This window comes from Fukomys damarensis, unplaced genomic scaffold, assembly GCF_012274545.1.
Source record: "Fukomys damarensis isolate Sample0158 unplaced genomic scaffold, DMR_v1.0_HiC HiC_scaffold_1, whole genome shotgun sequence".
NCBI classification, from domain to species: Eukaryota; Metazoa; Chordata; class Mammalia; order Rodentia; family Bathyergidae; genus Fukomys; species Fukomys damarensis.
Genome location: NW_022900913.1, coordinates 100,323 through 119,597, shown reverse-complemented (window position 1 = coordinate 119,597; position 19,275 = coordinate 100,323). Strand labels below are relative to the sequence as shown.

At 41.6% G+C, this 19,275-nt stretch overlaps 1 protein-coding gene across 2 annotated transcripts in view; it reads right to left on the bottom strand.

Annotated features, from left to right (window-relative positions):
* Positions 1-1,962: 1,962 nt before the first annotated feature.
* The window catches only part of Sdha (succinate dehydrogenase complex flavoprotein subunit A), a 31,425-nt gene continuing 14,112 nt past the window's right edge, over positions 1,963-19,275 (bottom strand). For both annotated transcript variants that reach the window (XM_010604248.1, XM_033767102.1), the window contains exons 4-15: positions 17,917-18,060; positions 17,416-17,580; positions 16,080-16,228; positions 13,562-13,686; positions 11,764-11,932; positions 10,585-10,780; positions 9,704-9,875; positions 8,512-8,630; positions 5,593-5,704; positions 5,296-5,426; positions 3,997-4,110; positions 1,963-2,298 (exon numbers count right to left, since the gene is read on the bottom strand). In XM_010604248.1, the coding sequence (XP_010602550.1) occupies positions 2,212-2,298; positions 3,997-4,110; positions 5,296-5,426; positions 5,593-5,704; positions 8,512-8,630; positions 9,704-9,875; positions 10,585-10,780; positions 11,764-11,932; positions 13,562-13,686; positions 16,080-16,228; positions 17,416-17,580; positions 17,917-18,060 (1,683 nt within the window). In that variant the 3' untranslated portion in view covers positions 1,963-2,211. The remainder of the gene's footprint in view (positions 2,299-3,996; positions 4,111-5,295; positions 5,427-5,592; positions 5,705-8,511; positions 8,631-9,703; positions 9,876-10,584; positions 10,781-11,763; positions 11,933-13,561; positions 13,687-16,079; positions 16,229-17,415; positions 17,581-17,916; positions 18,061-19,275) is intronic.

Genomic DNA, 19,275 nt, shown 5'->3' with positions numbered 1-19,275 from the left:
TTTTTTTTTTTTTTTTCCATATGGGGTCTTGCTATATATATATCCTTGCAGCAAGTTCTAGGATTACAGGCAAGAGCCATCATGCCTGGCTTGAGTTGATTTTTTTTTTTAAGAGACTGGCCTAAACTGGATGTGCTGGGTGGGGCATATTAAAAATCAATGTATGTACTTTAGATAGCTGGGATTTTATTTTTGGAAATTTTATGGAGAAATACTGACTTCAAGCTTTTTGTATTACTCCCACAGGAGTAACAGTATCACTCTACCATGTAAGAAATTTTCACAGGATTTTCAAAATGGGTTTACATAAGTTTCTCCCCAGTAAGATTTGTCATGTATTTGACAATACACGTATACTGAAAGCATTCTCACATTGCTTATATACATATGGCTTCTCCCCATTGTCTTTGGCAAACACCACAAATGCTGAAAGCTTTCCTGCATTGCTTACATGCATAGAATGCTGTGAGTGCTTTCATGTATTTTACAGTAACATTGTGTACTAAAAGCTTTTCCATTGTTTACACACATAGGGTTTCTCCCATGTGAATTTTTTCATGTATTTTACGTCATGTACATGTACTAAAAGCTTTCCCACATTGTTTATATATACAGGGTTTCTGTGTGGATTCTTTCATGCTGTTTACAATTATCTTGTGTACTAAAAGCTGTCCCACACTTCTTACATACATAGGATTTCTTCCTGTATGAGTTCTTTCATGTATTTCTTGTGTACTAAAAGCTTTTCCACTTTGCTTACATACATGAAGTTTACTCCTGTGCAAGTACTTTTATGTATTTTACAGTAACATTGTGTACTAAAAGTTCTCCTACATTCCTTATATATATAGGGCTTCTCCCGTGTAAATTTTCATGTACCTTACAGTAATATTGTGCCCTAAAAGCTTTCCCACACTGCTTACAGTTTCTCCTCAGTGTGATTTCTTTCATGTATTTTACAATAATCTTGTGTACTAAAAGCTTTCCCACATTGCTTACATAGGGCTCCCCCGTGTGTATTCTTTCATGTTGTTTACAATATTGACACCTACTAAAAGCTTTTCCACATTGCCTACATACATAGGGTTTCTCCCCATTGTGATTTCTTTCATGGATTTGAACATCATTAGGTGTGCTGGAGACTTTCAAATTTTTCTTATATATAAAGGTCTAAGGTGAGTTCTTGCACTAAGATCAGAGTAGGATTTCCCACATTGATCATATTCATAGGGTTTTCCTATAATCTTTGTTCTTGCATGCTTCTGAAAGGACTGAAAATCATATTCTTCTATGTTCATTACATTTACACAGCTTCTCTTCCAATCCCAAGTACTCATATGTCTTCAGTTCAGTGTGAGCTATAATGGGCACATTTAGTGACAAATACCTAATCAGGGGCTTTCTGAAAGCAAGGCTTTCAGCTGGTTTTAAACCACCCTGTTTCATCTCCACATTAGCATCTGGAGTCCAAAGGAGTATTTCTTCATATTGATTCCAAACTTTATTTTGGTAGCATTTCTCTACCTCTTCATTTCTTAGAATTCTCCAATAACTTTTGTACTCTTCTTCAATTTTCTGGTTATCCCAGGCTCTTCCTGTAGCAGCCATTTTCCTGAAAGCCTCCCTCATCATATCTCTGTAGAGCTTTTTTTTGGAATGGATTCAGCACCTCCTTTCACTTTCTGCTTCCTCGTTATCACAGGATAAGCAACTTTCCCTCACAATAATCTTTCACTATGCCTTTTTTTTTTGGTACTGAGGATCGAACTCAGGACCTTGTGCTTGCAAGGCAAGTGGTGGCAACACTGAGCTAAATCCCCGGTGTCTCACTATGCCCTTTCTACTTTATAGGCAATCATACACTGAACCCACTGGAAACTGTGAGCCAAACAAACCTTTCTTCCTTTAAATTGTGGGTGTTAGGTAGCGGGTCCCAGTGATGGAAAAGTGACCAATATAGAATTTTTTTTTGTTTCTGTTTTATTTAGGAATTGTGCCCAATATTATACTCCACAGAATAAAGCAAGGGACAAACGCAGACCTGGCTATCCGTTGCCTGACTATGGCAAGTTGTTAGCCACTGGGTCTACAATATCAGAAGAAAATGCATTATTTAGGAGAGTAAGGAATTTACTGAGGCAGGTAGGAGGAAAACTTATACAAGGCATAATACAAAATTACAGAAGCTGATTCTGCAAATGCTGGGTTTCATCAGTAGGAGCGAATGGCAGGGGGAACCGTGGCACAATCAGTCTCATTTAAGGTCTTGTCAATGACAGGCCTGTATTCCAGGGTGACCTTGAAAAGAAGAGTCAGGGAAAGTTAGAACACAGGAGTATACAAACAGCTTTCTCCTGTGGTGCTTCCAAGAAAATTTATGAAGTATAGTTTCAGGAATAGGAACTTGAGTCATAACCTATAAAGTGATCAGTATATACAAGAGGGCTGGTTACATTAATCCATAAGTAAATTCATACATAAATTCAACATGGGGGGCTGGGGATTTAGCTCAGTGATTCCACCGCCTGCCTTGCAAGCACAAGGTCCCAAGTTCGATTCCCGGTACCAAATAAAAAATAAAAAAATAAAAATTCAACATGGCAGGAAAGAGCAATTAAAGTAACACTGCACAAGGTTTTGGGCATAGTGGCATGCCTGGTGCCGGGCATGGTGGCACACACCTCTAATCCCAAGACCTGAGAGGCTGAGGCAGGAGGATTACCATGAGTTTAAGGCCAGCTTGAACTACATGGCCAAAGTCTGTCTTAAAAACAAACAAACAATCCGGGTGTGATGGCGCATGCCTGTAATCCCAGTACTTGGGAGGCTAAGACAGGAGGATCTCTGTGAGTTCCAGACCAGCCTGGGCTACATAGTGAGTTCCAGGTCAGTTTCAACTACACAGTGAGACCCTGTCTCAAAAAACAAACAAACAAACAAACAAACTTCATGCTTTGCCACTGTCATACTTAAATTCCTACTTGAAAGTGAATATTTATACACAGAAGTATGTACTCATAGGAAAGTGTAAGTACACATATACATAAAATTTGGAGGAAATATTTAAAACCATAATGGGTGATCTCTGATTGGTGGGCTTAGAAATATTTGTTCTGGTTTGTGTTATACTTTCCATATTTTCCAAAATGAGTATTTCTTTTATGATCACTCCCTGCTTGTTAAAGGAGGAAGTCTGACTTCCGTACAATAACAGGAAAAGGCCCTCATAGTAAATTCTGAAAACAACCGAGTTAAGACACACTAGACTTTTATATAGTGTGACAGTCTTCACCTTGCTTTCTAAAAATGCAGATAAATGATTATAAGACCATCTCTTACAAGCCACGAAAAGCTTAAAGGTAAAAGTTATCTTAATTTATTTCAGAATTTTTTTTTTTTTTGGTACCAGAGATTGAACTCAGACCCTTGGCTTGTAAGGCAGGTGCCAGAACCACTAAACTAAATTCCCAGCTATTTCAGAATTTTAATGCCCAGAGAAATGTTAAATGGGAGATTTGTGTGTCAGCTACTGTCTCTTGCCTGTGTGTGCCCTGTTCTGCATGCTGCAGGCCAGGGATGCAAAAACTGCACCATCTCTGCTAGGCTCCTCAGCAGCAGCTCTCCAGTGGTCCAGACAGTGGGAAGAGAGATAAAGGTGTCTCCTGGCTCCCTGGGCTCCAGGTGGGTTGCTGTAGTGGCTATCTGTGCCCCTCAGAAGTTGCCATCTCCTAGATGGCCACCAGCCCTCAGATACTTGATCCCCACTCAGTACTCTTTAACCAGCACATGCCTCAGGGGCTGACCCTGCATTTAGGCTCTCCCCTGAACAACCACAGGCCATGGACTCTGTTCCAGAAGATGTCTGCTTCATGGGTGTCCTTTTTTTGTGATGCCTCAAACCTGTCAATAGCTGCTTTAGGTCTGCGTTGCTTCTCCCAATTGGTCACTACCAAAGTCCCGAGTACAGATCAGCGCACATGCACACTCACCACATACCTTCCCAGTTATGATGTCCACATAGGAGAGGGTGTGTTTCCTCCAGTGCTCCCCAAATGGCCTCTTCTGCTGTCCCTGGATGGGCTTGGAGTAATCGTACTCATCAATCCGCACCTGAAATCAGAAATGCATCCACCTCTTAGCATTCATTCAGGTCATGTGAGAAAATGAAGCAAACATTAAAACCATGCACAAGAGATGGCACAGAAGGTGGACAGCATTGGCAAATTCAGGACCTGATGATGATGAGGACCTGTGGGTTTTTGTAGTCTGCAATGAGTCCAGCATCCATTTCTACATTTTCCTCTACAACTCGAGGTGAATATTGGAATTAGAATCATTTATATACCTAAAACTTTATCAAATAGTTTCTTTCTGTCTCACACCCTGCCAACTTTCATTTTTATTTAAACATTTTAACTTTAATAATTATATTAAAATATCAAGAACTCAGAGTAGCAGAATTCTAGTAAGGAAAACCCTGCTTCAGGTAATGGTTAAGAGTAAGAGCCTCTTCTAATAAAATCCCTGAGACCCAAATAGTTGTCTGCTTCTGCTGAGTGAATGTGTGGGGAGCAGAGGAGAGGCCCTTCCACTTTCCGAGGGCCAGTTGGGCTCCCACATAGTTCCTGAGCTGTACATACACAACTGTAAGATGAGCTTCCCCAGGGTACCAGGTTCTGCCTCATACTTCAAATTCATTCATTTCAGCCCAATAGTCAAGCCTGGAGAAGCTTCCAGCCTCAGTAAATATTTGGAGATATACCTGCCATTTCTTCCTTTATCTACCCGGTTATTGCTGGATATATCAATAAAACTTCACAGTAAATGGAAACCACTCTTGTTTAACCAACTTTCTTGTCATCTATGTCACCCTGCATTGTATTGGGCCAGAGCCTTTGTCTGTCTCACAGGAAGTCTAACCCTTCAGTCGAAGCATTTCTCCTGACCTTCCAGAAGCCCTACATGCAGAATTCTGAAAATACTAGTAAGCTCTATACTTACTAGTCTATCTGAAAAGGGTTCCAATCTCTTTCTCAAGCTCAAATCAGGTATAAGGTGATGTCTCACCCAGCACTTGAATTTAACAAGTTATCATTTCCTAGCCATGGAACCCTCAGCCCACTAAGAATGAGGTATATTTTGCTTCGATACTCTACCAAGGCAACAAAAAAGTCACATGGTTCTGAAGTCAGTGAGAACAAAAGCAAAAGTTACAGAAAGAAATTAAGTACAGAGTACAGGAGATGGGTGGCAGCCCCAGGAATACATCAAGTACACAAGCCTATCTCCACGCACCTTATAATCTTCCCTGGCGTGGGCACCTCGTGACTCCTTCCGCGCCTCTGCTCCATAGATGGTCTGCAGTGCACAGAGCATCAGGTTCTGCAGCTCCAGGGTCTCCACCAAGTCTGTGTTCCAGACCATTCCTGGGGACATACAAGGATCCATGAGAGGCGGACAGGATCCAATTACAGGGGCCTGGTCCAAGAGCTATGGGCAGAGCTACCCAGAAGCAAACACAGAACTCAGCCAAGCAAACAGGACTGACAGGAAGCCCCCTGTAGAGGGTATGGGCCCACGCTTTTGGCTAACCTCTGTCAAATGTCTTCAGATGCTTCAGGTCTCCATAGAGGTGGCTGATTTTCTCACAGCCTTCTTGTAGCACGCTTTCCACACGGAACACTGCAGCATGATTCTGCATTGTCTGTTAACAGGCATCAGCAGCAAACTTTTAATCCCCAGAAGCCATGTCAGAAAACTGTTAAAGCCTTTAGCCTAGTTTTCTTGTATTTCATTTTATGTAAACACATTTATATAAACAGATAAACTCCCCAATGTATATCTGTGTGGTTCTTTAGGCACTACAGTGGATTTACTCACATGTGCCATGCAAATGCTCTACCACTGAGCAATATCCCTAGTCCCTCTATTGTTAAAAAATTTGAGATGTAACCTCTCTAAACTGTCCAGGCTGGTCTTAAACTTGTGACACACCCTCCTGAGTACCTAGGATTTTAAAAACATGTGCCACCACACCCAGCTTTTGAATTTTAAAATGGAATTGTGATTAAAACTTTTAAAAAATGTTTCCATAGGGCCAGGGATTTAGCTCAGTGGTGACACCACTGGCCTGGCAAGTACAAGGTCCCGAGTTTGATTCCTGGTACCAAAAAAATAAAAAATGTTTCCATCATTTCATTCTATACAGTACCTGTCTCCTAAGAAATCTGCGTACATCACCAAGAGGAAGATTTTACATATCTGGCAGCAGTTTATGGAACACAGCTAAATCTAGGTGGACTTCCCAAGACAGGATGCTTTGAATGGTGCTCAGTGAACCAGGCAATTGCTAATTCCCTTCTATGAAGACACAGCAGCCCCAGGCAGATCCTGGAACACCTGATGCTCTGGGTCTATGATTAATGTGACACAGGCCTGCAGCACCCCCTTGTGATGCAAACTAGGATGTACTTAGAAGATGCAGTGGGCAGTGGCAGGTGCAGAAGTGGCTCAGAGCAGAGGGAGTAGGAGTAGAGGCCTTAAAAACTTTAAGAAACCTTAAGCCCTGGCCCTTCACAGCGACTGGGGCTACTGATCCTCTGATTACTGTTAAGCTCCTAACATTCAGGTGTCTTTACAGTTTATGTTTATGACCATAATACATATGCCGGGAAACAAACCTCAAATTCACTCTGGTATACTGAGAAGCAGTCGGGCACCCTTGACCTGCTGTCAAATGCACAGGGGCACCTGCTGAATGAGATTCTCTACTCACAGCGTCATGGACAGTGGCTTTCTTCTGGGGTCTCCTTTGTTCCACTGACCTGAATGTCTCTTCCTCTACTGGTATCAGACTAATGAAGCTTTAAATGGGAGACACTTCATCCAACATTCTTTAGAGTGATACGTAATTGTAAAATCGTAATGCACTCCATCCCTAATGATTTCGTAGGACAAGTGACAAAAACTGTGTTTCAGAATTTCGTAAATTTTAAACATTCTTTCTTATTTTAAATTTTTTAGTTTTTGCCTGTACTGTAATTACTGGTTTATGGGAGACTGGTAACTGAAATATTAAAAGCTACTGGTTTCTATACATGAATTTTTTTTACACACAAATATTTTATACAGACATCTTACTATTTTGTTTGTTTTTCAGTTTATGTTTGGGAATTTTTAGGTAATCATACCAACAAGTAAACACAATTTTGCTGATTATTTTTCAACATATATTTCTTGGATGCCTTCTGTATAAGCTACAGTCAGCATAAAAACCACTTCCTCCACAGAAGTGAATTTTCCTTGAGTACTGGGACTCTCGGCTGTTTGTTGGGTGACTCCACTTCCAATGGTGCCTACATTCAGCAGGTTGGAGGCTATGTCTTTTGGTTAGAAGGTAATGACTCTGGTATTTCCATCTCAAAGCATCTCATAGGTTTCTGTCTCTATATCCAGTGCAGGCTATCAAGAAATGCAATGATTACACTTGTCCTAGTTGGCTTCTGCCCTAATACCAGCACCTGTGCAGTCCTATTGAGCATAACTCAGCCTACTTCTGTGCCTCACTGGTGCTACTGTTCTCAAAAAGCCTCCTGAAGCATCGTCCCTCCAGAAGACAGAAGTATACAGTCCTTTGAGCAAGGTGAGGAGTAACTTTTGTTCCCTTTGGTGTCTGTGTTCATGTGTCATTGGGCCTCTTTAAGCCCAGTGTCATCAATCAGAAAAAAATTAAGGGTTTCTTTTTAGAAAAACCCACATGGCAAAATTACCACAAAAAACCCTAATTAGAAAGAACTCTCATTCACGGACCAAGAATCCCTGTTCCATTTTATATGTTATTTTTTTACTGGTCTAAGCTTATGCTTTCCAATGCAGAGCGAAACATAATTTATATTAAAACTGAGATAAAGTGAAAATTGAGTTTCTTAGACTGACCACATTTCAAGAGTGTCTTAGCCCCTGTGGTTGGTGGCTATTATCCTGGACAGCAAAGGCAGGGGACACTCGTACCACCATAGAAGGAGTGCCAATGGAGAAAGTGAACCTGTAGCTCACACCCATGGTCCTTCTCCCTCTTCCTGATTTCCTTTAGGTACAGCAAAGGGCCCAGTGTAAAGACATTTCCTGAGTGGTTGGAAGCTGGGTGAGGTGACAGTTACTTCTGTGCCAACAGGATATAAGCTCAGATGCTGTACTGACTCTAGGAGGTATGGCATATACCTCTCCCTGCTGTTCCTCCTTCTGGATGTGAGATACATCACAGCCAGGGCTGATTTTAGGATGGACACCAGGCTCAAGCCTGCCAAAGAAGTCACAACCCTAATGCTAAACAGCTGCTACTTCTGCCTGGTTTGCTGACCTCCAGCCTTCTGTGTTGAAAAGAATGCATTTTTGTCTATGTGAGGTCTCCTGACTTCTCTTGTATTATTATTTGAGACAGCAAGGAACATGGGCTTCCTGCTGTTTGCCCCACATACCCCTGTGGGCAGCTGTGCTGGCATCTGTTCCTACCTTTTGCATATTGAGACGCAGTTCTGATGTTCTTATGCTTCCATCAGCAAATCTCAACTTGTCAAGATTCATGACAGACTCTTCCCCAGCATTTGGTTTAATTGGAGGGACTTTATCTCCTAAATAAATAAAAAGGGGAAGGAGGCTAGAATTTAACTTTTTAAAAACATTTCAGAAAACTATATGGTCTTAGAAAACCAGATTGATCTGATACTCAAATGTATATCAGAGCCTTGCCAGGACTTTGGGAAGCATGGTGCAAGCTCAGCCAGCAGTGACCTGGACACCAAGCTGAGAATATCTGATCTGGGGCTAACTTGCAAAACAAAGAGAAGATTCCTGGAACACAGTGGGTGTCCAACATGTAATCCTTGAATGATCAAAGAGAAACCGTGTCTGAACTTAAAAAAATGGATTTGTGGTACATGGAAACACATTTTTATTAGGAATGTATGACTAAAAAGTAGCATTTAACAATAAGCAAGTAACTGATTTATACCAATTAGAAAATAGAATGAAAATAAAATATCCCTTGCTCAGTGGCAACGAGAAGTACATTTTGAGGAACAAACAATTGTTTAATGAAACTTCTAAGGAGAAAATTATAACTGTCCACTGAAGGCCACTGAAGGAAACTGGAAAAATGGGAGAGAAAAATCTTGGTCTTAGATAGGAAAACCCAAGACTATTCTTCATTCTACCTAAATTAATTTGTTTCTTCTTAATTCTTGGCATAAGCATTACTTTTATAGAGTAAAAACAATAAAAACTTCCTTTAAAAAGATCAGCCAAAACCCATCCTGTCCCTGAGATGGGAGCCATGACCCAATCCTTTGCTGTGTCACTTCTCTAATAGAGATGACTTATATTTTGTTTTAGATCACAAATTTTCCCAAGAAGTTACATAATCATTTATCTCTACCATTTAAAATATTTCACTGCAAGTAAGTAATCTCTACCAGGAAAGTAGCACATAATAAACTTCCCTTCAAAACAACAATTTCCTAGTTATGACTTTTTAAGCACAGAATAAAGCTCATGTCTAGTCTCAACATCATCACCATACAATCTCTGGACTTCTGTTCCTCACTTCTAGAGGAAAACTAGACTATGTACTTCTATGGGCACCAAGTATACTATTAACAACAATGAAGATTCCTGAAGAACCCTGCTGCTTAAAGAGAACACACACCTGGCCTGCAAGACTCTGCGATGCTCAGGGCACAGGCCCGTCCAAAGACTACCAGGTCCAGAAGGGAGTTTGCCCCAAGCCTGTTGGCACCATGCACTGAGGCACAGGCGGCCTCCCCACAGGCATAGAGGCCAGGCACAACCTGATCCTGGCCATTCACATGCTTCAGCACCTGCAGGAAAAATTTCAGATTAGACTAGCAGGTGTTGGGGTTGACACAGGTTCCCCAACCCCTGAATGGGCTTCTCAGCTTGAGGTAGGGAAGACCACGACTGCTCTCTCAGAGGGAGCCCTTTGGTATATCCCCAGCTCCCCTCCTCCTTTGAACACTCACTATGTTAAGTCAAAGGACCCTGTGTCAGTATCTGTGGCCTCTCCCCCAGGTTCAATGTACCCAAATCCTCCCTTGAACACGTGGCTTGGCCACTGTAGTCTTGGCTCACACTAAGACAGCATAGCAGGCAGAAGGCCATCAATGGGGAGGAAGACTGAAGGGTATCCGCAGACCCTTCCACTCATGTCTGATCTGTGAAGGGAGAGAAATAATCCTCCCAACCCTGACCAGGAGACCAAAGTGGAGGACACTAACCTATGTACCAATCGTAAAGACCACAGACTGACAGTTCCTGTAAAAATAACAGAGATCCATCTGGAAAGTAACAAAAACTGCTCATGATACCAGATCTATAGTGGAATTAATACTCTATTGGTAATGAACTGTTATTATCAAGTGAATGCAAACTTTGCAATCTAACCGAGGCTCTGCCTGCCCTCCAGAAATAGCAACTTACAGTAAGTGGAAACTACCAAGTAATACTGTATGTTTTTATCTTTGCCTCTGAGAGCTAAGGGTAGCAAACAGGTGGACCTGGTTTCTTTACCTGCCCCTTATAGTTGGTGGGAATCCCACCCATATTGTAATGCACAGTGGGGAGGACTGGGATTGGCTCCTTGGTGACGTCCACACCAGCAAAGATCATGGCTGTCTCTGACATGCCAGGCAAGCGTGTGGCCAGCTGCTCAGGGGGCAGATGGTGTAGCTGCAGGTAGACATGATCTTTCTCAGGGCCACAGCCTCTGGCAAAACAAAATATTTTAACGTAAGGCAAAGAACAGCAACAAGAGCAAACATTCATTATCAAAACATGTGAATTCAACATTTTTTGTTATTGAAGAAAAATTTACCATATGGTTGCTCTTTCATCAAGTATTCGTTAAGCATCTACGGTGTGCCAAGAACAGATACAAAAACTCTGCATTCAATAAGCTCACACTTCAGTCTTGACCAAACTTTGCTATATTTTTCTTGGTAAATGCATTAAAAGTCCTCTGTATCAATTACTCCAAAAAGTCATCTAACTCTTCATTTTTATATAAAAAACAAAACCTACACAGGCTACACGAGCAGGCACAAAACATGTCATTGTACTGAGAAACAGGGTCAGAGATGAGTGTAGCAGTGTATAATTATAATCCTAACACTTCGGAAATTGAGGCGGGAGTATTGCTGTGAGTTTGAGATCAGCTTGGGCTACATAGTGAGTTCAAAGCCCTTCTGAACTGTATAGTGAGTGTCTCAAAAAACCAAAAGAACTGGGTCAGGCACTAGGAGCCTGGAGTTTTCACTAAGGGACAGGTAATGTCATAATCCAAGGGCTGCAAACACCTGTTTGCATGAGTTCTATAATACAATTCCTAAGGCTCACACACCAACTTCAGGCTGGTGCATCTCTCTTTCCCAATCACGTATTTCTCTTATAGACCTGATGTGAGAAAGATTTACACTTAACTGGCTAAAATTCCCAAAATGTAGTAGAAAGATTTCACAAACTCAGGGACAACAGTGAGAGGATAACACGTAACTTTATCCTGTGGGTAGACGCCAATACCTGCCACAAAGGTCAGCGTAGGGTGCTCAAACTGCGAAGCTACACAGCCCAGATGTTAAAATGTAGAAGTGACCAACAGACAACAAAGAAGTGAAGGAGCAATGGTGAGCCCAGGTGCCTGAGTACCCACTGGAACACACTCATACACATATGGAAGTGAATCACACACACCTTCCTTCACGGATCTCCAGAGTCATAGATCGAGATACGATGTCTCGGGATGCCAGGTCCTTTGCGACAGGCGCGTATCTCTCCATGAACCTCTCACCCTCACTGTTAATGAGAATGCCTCCTTCTCCACGACATCCTTCTGTGATGAGACAGCCAGCACCATATATGCCTGTAAAAAGACCAAGTCACCACATTAAGTGAACATTTGTTAGGTACATGTTTCAGATGCCTAATTCTTTTTCAAGATATGTGTGGGCTTGGGACATGGACAGACAGGAGGACGACAGGACAATGGGCATTATACTTCAAAACACAGTGAGAAAAAAGTCAACAAGAGTAAGTGTGTACAAAAAGCACTGGAGGGGAATGTACAAAACAGGTATAGGAGGAAAGGAATCACATAGTGATAGAGTGCTGCCCAGGACTGACTAAATTCCAAATGTCTTTTTTTTTTGTACCAGGGATTGAACTCGGGATCTTGTGCTTGCTATGCAGGCAGCGGAACCACTGAGCTAAATCCCCAGCCCTAATGTCTTGACTTTAATTTTTTAACATACTTTTGTTCCTTGAACATGATAACTTATTTAGGCAGAGATAACCAGCCTGGATAATTCTTATTGAAGGAACTCAAATAGCAAAAAGGACATATACTATTATCATTACTTATATTGTACTTGCTATGAACAGTCCTAGCTGCTGTACACAATTTTGCTTACTATGTTCTATGAGGGACCTGGATAATATCATCTCCATCCTCAGAAATAAACAAGTTAAATTAAAGCTGTATAATTCATTTGAGTCACACAACTGCAAAGGCCAGAGTCCAAATTCAAGTTTTTACAGTGTGTTCTGTACTTTTAACCATGACTGAGTCCTTGAACTTAAACAAAAAATGAATAATGCCAAGTCTCAAATTTTAACAAAAGATGCCAGTAAGTAAGTACATAAATGCACATGACTTGAAAGTTAAATCTTTCTTAAGTACACGAAAGGTTTCTGGTTTTTTTTTTTTTTGGTACTGGGGATTGAACTTGGGTCCTTGCACTTGCAAGGCAGGCCACCGAACTGCTGAGCTAAATCCCCGGCCCCACGAAAGGTTTTTATATGCATTAAAAACAAGAATGCTGATTCTTGTTTTTTACCTACTTTTTGTTTTCCCTGGCCTCCATGGCATTTTTGGGTGGTCTGTTTCTGAAATTTGAAGGAAGCATAAGAAATGGAACCCTCCAAACAGCACTTCACAGAGGAAATGCATAGGCTCAGTGACAGTTTACTGGACGACAATAACAACAACAACAACACTTCCAATATATGTTTCATCCCTGCCAGGGATCAGAAGGGAAATACCATCACAGCAAAGAGCTCTAGTTCCTTGGTATCACCTGGGCCTTCTAAGCTCCATGTCAAGGCAGCAGCCCAGAGAGTGCAGGACCAGTCACCCCTGTCACCCCAGCCTGCCTTCTGCAGACTCACTTCTGGACAATATCCCCTAATTTGTAAATGCAATGGTCACCTTCGGACTCCACACTTGCATCAACTGTGTGATGGCCCAGGAAAATCTCGCCTCTCTATGTTGAGCTCCCTATCTGTCACAGCTTTATCCTAACTTCATGAGCCTTAGAAGAGGGGCCTGATGTTTTTGCCACGAAACAAATCCATCCTAAACTGCCTTCAATCAGGAAGAAATCTTCTTGAGGACCAATGTGTACCTGTACCTGAAACTGTTAAGAACTATGTAGGAACCATACGTTTACAAGACACAAATAAGCCCACTGCCAGGCATGGCATCATGTCCTACCTGTGGGATGGAACTGCACAAACTCTAAGTCCTGGCAGGGAAGGCCAGCTCTGGTAATCATGGCTGTGCCATCACCAGTGCTGGTGTGGGCAGAGGTGCAGCTGAAGTAGGTCCGCCCATAGCCTCTGGAAATGACAAAAGTGCAGTGACTACACACAGCAGCAACACCAGGACTTCCCGACTCAGAGGACCACAGAACCTACAGAGCAGCCTCACGTGCTGTTTGCATACACCCTGCTCTATGCACATGCTTGTGCATATACCCCATACAATGTGAAAGTGAAAGGCCATTCCTGTGACCCTGGGATGAAGCACAGGGGGACAGAGAAGGGAGGCTCATTTGTACTTTGGTACTTCATGCCATTTGAATGATTTCCCTGCTAAGTGAGTGTGTGTATGTACATGTATGTGTGTGTATGCATATATGCATATATGTGTGTGTATACACACACACACACACATTTTTTTTTTAAAAGACAGGATCTCACTCTAGTTCAGGCTGACCTCAAATTCACAGTAATCCTTCTGCCTTAGCCTCTAAAGTGTTAGGATTATAGGTGTGTCACTACATTTGGTAAGTGTATCTTATTTCTATATTGAAAAATTTTAAAGTATTTATGGTTTTAGGCTTTTAAAAAATCCCCCCCCCAGCTTTACTGATATGATTGATAAAAACTGTATGTGTGTCTGTAATATTTTGTATCTAGATGCACTTCCCCCCAAGCCTCATGCAGCAATAGGTAGGGCTTTTTGAGGGTAGCTGGATCTAGGACGGTGCAATGCCAGGATCAAGGCTGCCCCACTCTGGGTGTGAGTCTGCATAGGAGATAAGGGGCAGAAAGAAGGTTGTTGCTGTTTGCTTGCTGCTTTTGCTGCCTTCTGCCTGTCACAAACTATTTCTCCTCTGTGATGTTCTTTTGCCATGCCACCTTGTCTTAGAGCCAGGCAACTTTGGACTGAAACTTCTACAAACTGTGAGCTGAAATAAACTTTTTCTCTTTTAACTTTGGGTGTTGGATATTTCATCTCAGCAATGAGAAAAGTAACAACAGTGTCCAACATGATGATTCAAGTGTATACGCTGTTAAGTGACTATGACAATCCAGTCAATTAACATCATCATCTCACATCATCTTTTTGTGGTGAGGATTCATAAGCCTCTGAGTAAATTTCAGGTACATTGTTATTACCATAACCCGTATGCTACATGCATTAAGCCTCAGAACTAATTCATCTTGTGATTTAGATTTAGACCTCTAGCTAAATCCCCACACCCTTAGCCTCTGGCAACCACCATTTTATTGTTTCTGAGTTTAACTTTTTTTTATTTTATACAAAATTAAGACCATGCAGTTTTTTTGGTGTGTGTGTGTATGTCTATGTGTGTGTGTGTGTGCCTGGCTATCTCACTTAGCACAATGTCTTCCAGGTATATCCATATTGTCTCAAATAACAAGATTTGCTTCTTTCTTATGGCTAATATTCCAACGCCTATATATAAAACACATTTTCTTTATCCATCAATAAACAGTCTGCTTATCTTGGTGATGATGAATAATACTATAATGAATATGGAAACGTGGGCGTGGATATATCTCCAGGATATGCTGGCTTCACTGACTTTGGATACATACCCAGGGATGAGACTGCTAGATCATATGTAGCTCTATTTATAGTTTTTGAGGAACTCCACACTACAATTTACATGCCCAGTCTATGAGAGTTCCCTTTAAGTCCATATCAACACTGGTCAGTCTCTGTCTTTTTGCTATTAGCCAGTCTCACAGGTGGGAGGTATTATCTCCTTGTGGTTTTGGTTTGAATTGCCCCTCACTTGTGATATTGAGCACCTCTTCAAAAACCTCTGGGCTATGTGTATGTTTTTGGAAAAATGTCTATTCAGGCCATATGCTCATTTTTCAGTTAGGTTGTCTGGATATTTCTGCTGTTCAGTTTTATGAATTCATTATATATTTTGAATATTAACCTCTTATTAGGTAGGTATGTACTTTGTATTATAATCTAATCTGTTGGCTGCCTTCTCATTTTGCTGATTGCTCCCTTTGTTATCTAAAAATTTCTTAATTTTAAAAATGGTAAAATTAGTGTATAAAGTGAAATTTAGTTATTTTTAGCATGTGCATAAACAAGATGTTTCTATTCCAGGAGTTGGTATCCACAGTAACCATGAAAGCCAGAAAGGCAACCCCAGAACACATCCTGTGACTCGCCAGGTATTTCCTCACCTTGAAGGAGGAGACAAGACACGTGATTCTCAGTGCCTTCCTGCTGCACCCGGTGACAGTCTCTGATATGACTGAGGGGTGCACTGTGCTCCTGCTACCTCTACTTCCATGAGATGAGGTGCCAAGGACTGGGAAGATCACCTCTCTTCACAAGCTTTTATGAAGACATATGTCTGAACCATTATTCTAGAATACCCACATTTTTATTAACGAAACACTGAAATTCAACTTTTCTATAAAGAAATGAAATACAATAAAAATTAGATTCATACCCAGTAGCAACAACAGTGTTCTTTGCTCTTAGGCGATGTATGGACCCATCTTCTATGCACAGTGCAATCACACCACGGCATTCCCCATCTTCCATCAAGAGATCCAAGGCAAAATACTCTACAAAATAGCTGGTATCATATCGCAGAGACTACAAAAAAAAAAAAAAATTGTAATTAATGCAAGTATTAAATCAAAAAACACTTAAAATGTGAATGATTAAACCACGTGAACACATAGAGCTTGAGCCTGATGTTAACAGACGAGGTTAAGTCTAAGGAGATGTTGGAGTTAAAACAGTTACAAGTTGCACCTCACATTGAAATCAGTGCCTATGACACCGTAAAAACACAAAAAAGCACTCTACTTTTAGTACTACACAGAAAATGTATGAATAATGTAAACACATGACAACATGTGTCACAAAATAAAGCAGGTTCTGAACTGTTCCACGTTGGCAAGACATGCCTTACTTCAACACAACCTTCCCAGGCATTCCAGCTCTCCTATGCTGCATGTAGCAATGAATGCCCTAGGAATTTGGTACCACAACGAGTGAGGCCAGGGACCACAGGGTCATGACCCAGACCAGTTACTGGCCACATGTGGTAACTTTGACAATGAAAATAAAACATTCAATTCAACTTCTCAGGCACACCAGTTAAAACTGCAATGGCCACACAGGGCTAGTGCTGGCCCACTGGAACAGTGCAGATAATCCCACTTCCAAACCCACAGAGGTCAACACTGGACAGCACTCCGGTGCTGGTCTAACACTCCCCAGATGAATATAAGTGGCCCTTGGAAACTTGGGCCAGCCCCCAATCAACAACTCTAGGATAGGGAGGTCCTGCCACACTGTCAATGTACTCAGCCACTGGGAAGCCACTGGTGTCCTAACACCTGCTCTGTCCTTCTGCTAACAACAGAGTTCATAATGGGTCCTGACTGCCTAATGACTGCTGTCCCTCAAAGTTATCCTCCACCTTTAAAGCTAAGTATTAAAACAAATGAGACAGCCCAGGAACCCCAGTAGTAGTAGAAGAACCTTAGCATATCTGCTGTTCTCGCATTTGGAGTATGAAGGACCAAAGGTTCAACCTGGTATTCAACAATTACTGAGTCAATTTTCAAAAACAGACAGAATAAACAATATATGGTTTATCATAGCATGTCTAGTACTTTCATATTAACAATTAACATACATGTCTTATAGTTATTCTTCATTGCTTATTAAGCAATGCCTGGGCTGACTCCCTGTTGTCTTGAGCCATCACCACAGTCACTACTTGTCTCACCAGACCATGCCCCTTCATGTCCTGGTCACAGGTACCTCACCCTTCCATACAAGGTGTGCAGGAGTGAGTGGCCAGTCCGATCAGCCACACAGCAGCACCGGTGGGCCTGTCCGCCCTTCCCAAACTTGAGGCTCTGCCCACCAAACGCACGCTGGTAAATCCTCCCATCTTCAGTTCTGCTAAATGGCATGCCATAATTTTCTAGCTGTGAAACAAGAACAAACAAAAGCCTATTACCTTATAGAAGTGAAGGTGGCTAATTTTCTCTAAACAACTTTAACACAAATCTACAAAATCCTTATTAACATACTCTTAAAAAAAATCAATAGAAAAAAGTTTAAGTAAACTGAACAGTTACACAGAAGTTTTCTTTGTTAGCTCAGCTCATTGCCATTCATTTGGCTGCCTGAATTCCTTCTACTTTTTCTTTTTTTATAGTACTAGGGATAGAACTTGGCCATCCTTCTATTTTTCTCCAGGACTTCTTTTGCATTATAAACAGACTATGCCTGAAAAGATCTGAGACCTTCTGGTACATTACCTCAATCACAGAGGCAGGGGCCTGCTCTGTCATGTAGTGGATAGCATCCTGGTCCCCCAGCCAGTCAGAGCCCTTCACAGTGTCATAGAAGTGCCATCTCCAGTTGTCCTCTTCCATATTCCCCAGAGCAGCATTGATTCCTCCCTGGAAACACATTCACTCCTTGTAAGCCATGAGTGGAGCCCCATTTACATTTTCTAGTTCTCATCCCCCCAGAATCTGATTCAGGTCCTTGTGCAGTAGACCTCTGTGAGGCTGTGACAGCAGGCAGTACAGGTCCCAAGCCACTACTCTCCCATGACTAGCCTGGGTACTTAATCTTTCTCTAAAATGGAGGTGATGCAGACCTTCCAAGGGCCTTCAAAGACCTAAGGAAGAGGGCACAAATGCACCCAAGAAACCTATTTTTATGACAAAATGCTTCTGACAGTATTTATAGGAATGTGACACATACCCTGTATCCCATTTCCTTTGATTGTATATAGACAGCATCCCATCCCACCCTTAAGGAGCCAATGAATTTGGCAGTATAGGGACAAATGAAATTCTTATCCTCTGCTTCCCCAAATTTTGATTCCTATTCTTTATTTTTTTTTTCCCCTGGTATCAGGGATCAAACTCAGTCACATCAGGGGCTGTCACTAGGTGACTTGCACTTGTGAGGCTGGCGTGGCACCACTGAGCTAAATCCCCAGCCCTTGATTCTTATTCTTTAGATAATCTCTTTTTCACCACAGCACAATGATATGATTTGAGTTTGTTCTCCAAGAATTCATGTATCAGATGCTTGGTTCTCCAGTGTGATGAAGCTAAGAGCTACAGGGACCTTTGGGACGTGGTCCCCTTGGAAGTTACAGAGGTAGTTCTCATGGGATCCTGGGTAGTTCTAGCTAAAGAGTCACAAAAGAGCAAGGGCGCCCCCCACCCATTCTCTGGCTTAATATTTTGCCATGTAATCTCTTTCACATGTGTACTACGATCCTCTCCACCATGAAGGGATGCAGCCAAGCAAGCCCTTACTAGAGGTCAAATGCATGGTGCTGCCTAATCTTAAGCTTTTCAGCCTCCAGAACTGTGAGCTTTACAGACCTTTTTCTCTATATAGTATCCTTCTTTGGATATTTTGTTACAGCAACAAAAAATAAACTAACGTATATCTTATAACTTCCCTCTCTTCTTTCCAATTGTTCAATCTCAACTTTTGAGTCAAGCAGGCCCAAGCTGAATTCCTTACTGAGTATCACTATGCCTCAATATCCTCATTTAGGATACCTTTCATTTAAAGAAACTTATAGCAACAGAACAAGTTAACTTTCTTTCCATCCTCTAACCCCTTCAGCTTTTATAAACCCAAGATAA